Below are 8,051 nucleotides of genomic sequence, written 5' to 3'. Positions count from 1 at the left end.
TAGAACAATCCAGAAGTGAAATGGGACAAATGAGGTCCAGTCACAGCTTGACAGAAAAGAAGAAGCCTTTTTTGAAGAAACGATCACGAAATCAAGACTCACTTCCTGTAAAATACAAGTCTGGGCCTCGCAACACCAATATTAATATTAAATTAAACACACACAAAAAGGTGCAAAAAAGGCGAATACGTTATAAGTGTAATGTATGCAGAATGGATTTTGCTTCAAAGAGTATCATCAAAATACACATGAGGATCCACACTGGAAAACACCCTCGCAATTGCTCTGTCTGTGATAAAGGTTTCTTCACAAAAAACGATTTGAATAAACATATGAGGATCCATACAGGAGAGCACCCTCACAAATGCTCGATATGTGATAAAGGTTTCTTTCAAAAAGGCAATTTGAAAGCACATATGAGGATCCATACAGGAGAGCGACCTCACAAATGCTCGATATGTGATAAAGGTTTCTCTCAAAATGGCGAATTGAAAGCACATATGAGGATCCATACAGGAGAACAACCTTACAAATGCTCGATATGTGATAAAGGTTTCTCTCAAAGTGGCGAATTGAAATCACATATGAGGATCCATACAGGAGAACGTCCATATAAATGCTCGATAAGCGACAAAGGTTTCTCTCAGAACATCAGCTTGAAATCACATATGACAATCCATACAGGAGAGCATCCTCTCAAATGCTCGATATGCGATAAAGGTTTCTCTCAAAGTTGCGAATTGTAATCACATATGACGATCCATACAAGAGAGCATCCTTTTAAATGCTCGATATGCGATAAAGGTTTCTCTCAAAGTGGCGAATTGAAATCACATATGAGGATCCATACAGGAGAGCGACCGCACAAATGCTCCATATGTGATAAATGTTTCTTTCAAAAAGGCAATTTGAAATCACATATGAGGATCCATACAGGAGAGCGACCTTACAAATGCTCGATATGCGACAAAGGTTTCTCCTATAACGTCAGCTTGAAATCACATATGATGATCCATACAGGAGAGAATCCTCTCAAATGCTTGATATGTGATAAAGTTTTCTTTCAAAAAGGCAATTTGAAATCACATATGAGGATCCATACAGGAGAACGTCCACATCAATGCTCAATATGCGACAAAGTTTTCTCCTGTAATGTCAGCTTGAAATCACATATGATGATCCATACAGGAGAGCATCCTCTCAAATGCTTGATATGTGATAAAGGTTTCTTTCAAAAAGGCAATTTGAAATCACATATGAAGATCCACACAGGAGAGCTGAAATCTGAAATAGCAGGATATGAAAAATTAGGTGAAGAAGATTTCGGAATTGAAGAAACCTGAATATGTACCAGTGATATTTGGAGCAACAGGGAATCTGGATGATCAAGAAAAGCCTAACAGTACTAATAAAGCATTCCAGGGAATATGACAACAAACAAACTACAGTGGAGGCTGTCAGAGGTTCAGTGGGGATTCTAAAACGAGCCCTTGGAACAAAGCTATAAGAATGAAGTTTCACAAACCAGTTCATGAATGAATGATCCTTTACTGAAAAAGGGATCTGGGAGAACTTCCTTTTTTTTTTTTTTTTTGGTCTTTTTTTGATTGTGACCAATGTTTAGGAATTTTGTTTTCTCATTGATTTCGTTGTTTTTTTTTGTCCCTTTTTGGTTATGCTCAGATGGGATCTTGCCATGGCAGTTTGAACATCAATTTTTACTCAATCTTAGCTGAAGTACATGTTTCATTGCCACGTGTGATATTAGCAGAACACCTTTGTTGGAAAATCGTTTATCAGAAGAAGACTCCTGCCTATGTTTTTCATGAAACTTGAATTTGTGAAGAGTTTCACAATAAAGAGAGGTCCTCAAAGCACAAATGCACCGTCTGTGTTATTGTGAATATGTAATGGCACATTATGGTCAATTATCAGTCAATGAAGAGTTTGGAGTGCGCATATCCCCAGAAGTAATCCTGATCTAACCAGTTGAAAGCCTTGCACAACATTTACCATCATGGCATGACTGCACTTCATGCCATCACTGATTGCTGCCAAGCACCTCGGTTATACAGGTCCTAACGTGGAAGAAACGCCACACAGATTGTTGCCACCACATTTTTCTCAACATCAATGGAATGCATTGTTAATGGAGAGAATACCTTTGAACACAGACTTCTAAAGAAAGGAAGAGGGGAACGAACCTCTCCCCCACCAACCCCCCCCCCCCCCTCCCCCTCTCCAACAAACCCCAAAGTTGAGATTCAAGTCGAAGTCGATGTGGCCACTGGCCAGACCAAGAGGTAAGAATTATTTAAAAAAAATAAAAATTCCAAAACCAGATCCCTGCAACGACAGACCAAGCAGCCTGTTCCCAATCATCAGCAAGTTCATGGAATCCATCACATCACTCCCTGACTTCCCCCAATAATCAGCAAGGTCATCGAATCCATCATCACATCACTCCCTGACTGACCCCAATCATCAGCAAGGTTATCGAATCCATCATCACATCACTCCCTGACTGACTCATTGACTGACTGACTTACTCAGTCACATACACACACAACTCACTGACTGACACACACAACTCATTGACTGACACACACAACTCATTGACTGACACACACAACTCATTGACTGACACACACAACTCACTGACTGACACACACAACTCACTGACTGACACACACACACAACTCACTGACTGACACACACAACTCACTGACTGACTCACACAACTCTGACTGACTTACACACACACATACATACACACTCTCTGTCACTCCCTCATGTCCTATGGACACTGCTCGATCGATACATTTACTGACCGGACTAAAGTCTAGGTGAGCGAAAACCGAGCTTTGTGATGTATTGCTATGTTGCGCCTGCGCATGCGTGAACAAACAGTTTGGACAATGGCGATGTTCGTGTCGTTCGTGTTTCTCCTCGCCTCGTGACGACATCCGTTAAGTTCTAGGACAGTGGTTCTTAACTCTTTTAAAGGTGCCGAACCCTAACGAAACCCACCGAACACTCGCGGAACCCCTCAAATCTGACAAAAAAAAAGAAAGAAAAATTACATCTTAATGCGTTTTTTCTTCTTCTTTTCCGGAGGTGATCTGGAAAATGCGTGGTTTTGATTTGGCAAGGGCCACTCGTAATTTGAGTGCGCTAAGCGCTTCAGGTCCGAATCCCACTCCTGACACCAAATGTTGCGGAACCCAATGTCGGCCTCGGTTCCCCTTCAAGGGGGGATTAATCCCCTCTTCTATAACTGACCGACGCGGTTCCTGGCGCTGCCCAGCGACCTCCGGAAAGGCCGGTGGCACAGCCCCGTTCGTACCGCGGACAGATGTTAATTGCCGAGCGGTTTTAGCAACCGCGGCATGAACTATTAACAGAAACTAGACCCGATCCTTGAACGTTGGCCAAATTGTGCCACAAGTATTCAATGTGGAAACCTCAAAGATGAAGGATGTGAAGAAGAAGAAGAAGAAGACAAAAGGGAGGAAATACGAATATGATTTATTACTACTATTTACAACCAAAAGAAACCAAGGAAGAAGGAAGGATAATAAAATAAAGACAGAAAGAATGGAAGGAGACACAGTGCAAATATTAACTTATTCTAAAGAGGCTTAACTTATACCCCAGGACAAGACACACAGAACAAACTCACGTACACAGAAGGATGGAATGGCAGGACTGAAGGACTGGAAGGAGAGAGGAAGGTTCAGCTGGGGCAGATGGTTCGGGCTTGATCCCGCATGGGACGCCGGGCTGGACCTCGATGGCCACCGATGCCACCGATCCTGGTTCCCGCGGGGTAACGGGTCGAAGCTGCCTGGTGGAGCCAACACTGCCTGGTGGAGTCAAAGCTGCCTGGTACTGCTTCTGCCGCGTCTCTCTCTCTCTCTCTCTCTCCCTGCCTGAGCTCTCTCCGGTGGACTGCTCTTGTCACGCATCTGCCACATCCGCGGCCTCTCTCTCAAAATGCTTGCGCGGGCGCTTTTTATTGCCCCTGGGGCGATCAAGCCGCCAGCCTCCAGGACACGCCCATCGGCGAGCTCGCCTCGGCCCTGATTGGCCGCGAGGGCCCACCGATCCCACCCCCAGAGGAGGCGTTGGCAAGGCCACGCCTTGTTCCTGGCGCTGGGCTGACTCCTCCCACCTTCCGCTCCGAGATGACCTCGTGCTCAATGGAGTTTGCAGCGAAAACAACCACAACCCCACATCAGCGGCAGAATGCAGCAAACCGCTCAATGCAGTTGGCAATTGACGAAAGGGGAAGGTGAAGGGAATCTACCTAATTTGAATTTGGTGCAATGGAGTGTTAATTAATGGAAGACAAGGCCTTAATCTAATACACATAATAAGGAGATAACTACTGAACAAGGAGGAAATCTATGACTGGCTACGTGTGGTATATGGAATAACTAACGGGAACGACCTTTGACCTTTATACACAACAAATGGAGGAAGGAGGGTGATATTTTACCACAATAAAAAAACACAATTCTCATTTCCACAACACTGCACCCTCCTCCTCTTAGGCACGTTCCGGGCCTATTAACTTTTACCTTTAGTGTGGCACGTAGGTGTAGTTCCCTCTACATTTAACCTGACCCTGAGTGTGACAGTTTTAAAACATAAATAAATATGTCCCGCTGCTCCATTGCACCCTGCCTAACAGACTCATGCCCACAGCTAACAGAATTGCGGAATTGTCTTCAAACTACAACATGAACGATGGGGGAGCATTATTTCCAATTACTCTACTTGTATTTACAAAACGCAACCCAGGACCTGCGATTGTTCTTTTGGGGGGGGGGGAGACAGCCTGTGCTGCATCAACGCACCAGAAAGCACCCAAAAACGCACCAAAACACCATCAAGCACCAATCGGTGCACAGTCACCACAGTTCATAATAAAAATAAACCAACAAACCCTGGTGCTGGTCTTCCTCTTTGGCTCCCTCTGCTGGCCATTGGTATTCTTTCAGTTGTTGTCTTTCTTCTTTGCTGGCAGCCTATTTGGTGGAAATAAAACTTGCACAAAACGTGTCCATTGTTGTTATTTATGGCCCACAGGGCCGACTAGGGGTGGTTCACCTGTGGGGCATCGATGCCCTGTGACCAAGGTCCGCCAGCAAGATCTCAGGCCTTCATGGCCGGTTCCAGCAGAGGGGCCATGCCCCAACCCATTGGGTCCATAAGTGGTGCTCAGCCACAGACATGTGGTCCATAAGTGGTGCATCGATGCAGACAGCTGTGGTTGCGAGAGTTCTGGCACACAATGGCGGACTCCCGCACGCTCCGCTCGGCACCCAGTGGCGCACAGTCCTCGCGTGGGAGACAAGGGGGGGGGGGGGGAAGAAGACAGGTGAGCGAGGGGTAAGGTCACAAGGGTACACATCAATAAAGGCAATGCAAGGTGAGGTGCATCTGGAGACTGAGCGGAGAAAAGCTCGTCCCTACCGTACGTCACCCCCCCCTGTTATCTACTCTACCCTTGCCTTTACCCCATATTTACAAAAATCTACACATTTACAAATTCGTCACTAATGTCTCGTCTTCCCCATATTTCCCCTATACCAAATTCGTCTTCACTCCCACTAATCCAAAATTTGCCATCACCAATTCATCATCAATCCTCATAAGGAGGGAGAGATGGAACAACGGCACAATGTTACACCCACGTCATGATGCGTCTCACATTTCAAACATTTGCACCAAAAAATAATAAAACAACCTGGCATGGTGTGGAGGTACATCATCTCAGGTGAGTGGATGTAGATGGTGCGAGGAGATCTCAATCCTAACTACCTTCTAAATGACATTAACACACTTTACAATACCCAGGGTCTTTCCCTGCCAAACCATTGGCCATCTTACTCTATGCGGTTTTAAGAACCAAATTCCCATTGACCAAACTGTGGTGCTTCTCAATTTGGGGTCTCACTCCCCCGATTCAACTCCCTGTGCCTTCGCACAATTTCCGGGCTGGGTCGTGCAGCTCTCCCAGCAGGTCTACCCACCTGCACACCTCCACCACTGTAGTTGCCTCCGAACTTACCTGCTCCTCACCCGAACCTATCTGACTGGGGAAGGCCCTCTGGCGCTGTCCCCACTCGGTGCCCTCTCTGGCACTGGGCTACCCGGGTCCGTCCTCCGGATCCTCGGGCCCCATCCACAACTCTACCGGCTCCCAGAGCCCACCTGCGGCCTCACCTGGCCGACATCCTCACAGTGGTGGAGTGCTCAACCAACTACACACACTAACAGGCCACACGCCCAGCCATTTCCACGACACTAATGCACCCATCCAAACACCATTCTTCCACCACGCACCACAGATGCCAATATCCAACAACAATTTACCTGTACCCTCTACCTAACACTTACACTACCCTCCCCGGGTATTCGTGATAGGGGTCCACTCTTCCCCCATTCACATCTTTGCACCATCCCCTCCACTCCACAGTTTCCACCATACCCACTCCATACCATCCATTCCATACTCCATATATTCCACACTCCATGTATTCCACACAACCATTCTCCATACACCTGTAGTTGCACACCTGTGCAATCACTCCTCCTGGTGCTTCCTGCACCCTCCTTCCTCCCTGGACCATTTGGTCAACACAACACACAATCACGATTACTCACTCATACACTGCTCCATACACCTGTTCAGTTGCACACCTGTGCAATCACAATTGTTCCTCACTCACTGCTCCATACACTTCCACGCTCAATACAATTCACAATCACCTTTTCACAATACACTTCTGATTAAACCTCCAACACTCACACGGCATCATCTGACCTACCTGGTGCCCTGCTAAAACTCGCACTTCCCCGTCGCCCCTTATATTATTGCGCTCCCTCGTCATTATCATCCAACTACCCTCTCTATGTCCCCAACTACCTGTCCAAAGTCGCTACTTAAACTTACCGTTACCTATGGTCATCTTCTCTAGATCCCTATCCATTATCCAAACCCTCCCGGGCTAGTTTTCTCCGCCATAAACCCCATAAAACTATTGCTCCTTTGCCCCCGTTGCGAGGGACGGCAGGGTTGCCATCCCACCACATCGGGCATCTCTCACTACCAATTTTGCTCTCAAAATTCCAACCAATCAAAAATTTTCCAACCACTGCCAATCACAAATTTTGCTTTTCCAAATTCCCTATCCCTACCAAATGTCCTTTACTTGAACCTCTCGGTGCACCATTTCATCTCCAAAGCCCGGCTTCGTAAAGCCGAGCAATGAATTCGGGTGGTTTGGTCGCCTGCAGTTGGATCCGTCCGGCATTCAAGATTCTGGGGAGGAGGCATGCTCGGGCCGAGGTTCCACGCATCATCGCAGCTCGGAACCTTGCGGTCTCCGGCCCGATGACCGAGGCTCGCCCGGTCGGAACCCCGTCCCGGCCAGGGGGTGAAGGTCCGACCCGGCTCCCTTCCCCCGGAATCGTGCCGATCGCTGCTCTGACGTGGCTCCGACCATTCAGTGCAGGGCCCGACCCGAATTGTGCGCGACGCTCCGTAGCGGGGCGAAACAGCATCAATCCGCGTGAAGCTTTGCATCCAACAAAGCCCGCGGCGCACCGAGCGCCCGCGTCGGCTATCCGTTACCCTAAACGCTACCCCGTTCAACATCGATGCCTTACTCGCATGCTCACACACACACGCGACCCTTTCCACACTCACCAAGCCCGGAGTTCCAACGCCGCCCGTACATTCCACACACTCCATCCATTCCACCAACGCACTCCCCGTTACACACCACACCTCTCGCGCACCCTCTTGCGCACACTCGCCGTTCGCACACTTCGGTCCACACCTCTCCTCCGTTACATCCCCCGTAACACTCACCATGGGCGTGCACTCTTGCATCCACCCACTAACGCGCTCCGATGTGCCCTCCCGCACATGCGCCACAACCAACTCAGGTGTGCTCCCTCACACACGTTCGACCATTCCAGGTGTGCATTCTCGCACACTCTTGCCGTTCATCCCATACGTGCATCCTCGCACCGGT

General features: G+C 47.8%; 1 protein-coding gene across 1 annotated transcript; it reads left to right on the top strand.

Moving 5' to 3' along the window:
* Positions 1–332: 332 nt before the first annotated feature.
* LOC144894073 (uncharacterized) lies at positions 333–1,836 on the top strand. Its single transcript, XM_078785895.1, has 4 exons — positions 333–636; positions 772–1,154; positions 1,367–1,468; positions 1,684–1,836. Exons 1-4 carry the CDS (start codon positions 333–335, stop codon positions 1,834–1,836), a joined length of 942 nt encoding a protein of 313 aa, XP_078642021.1.
* Positions 1,837–8,051: the final 6,215 nt, after the last annotated feature.

This window comes from Myxine glutinosa, chromosome 1 (assembly GCF_964187855.1).
Source record: "Myxine glutinosa chromosome 1, kmMyxGlut1.1, whole genome shotgun sequence".
NCBI classification, from domain to species: Eukaryota; Metazoa; Chordata; class Myxini; order Myxiniformes; family Myxinidae; genus Myxine; species Myxine glutinosa.
The sequence above is the reverse complement of the archived record's forward strand: the minus strand, read 5'-3'. Positions and strand labels throughout refer to the sequence as shown.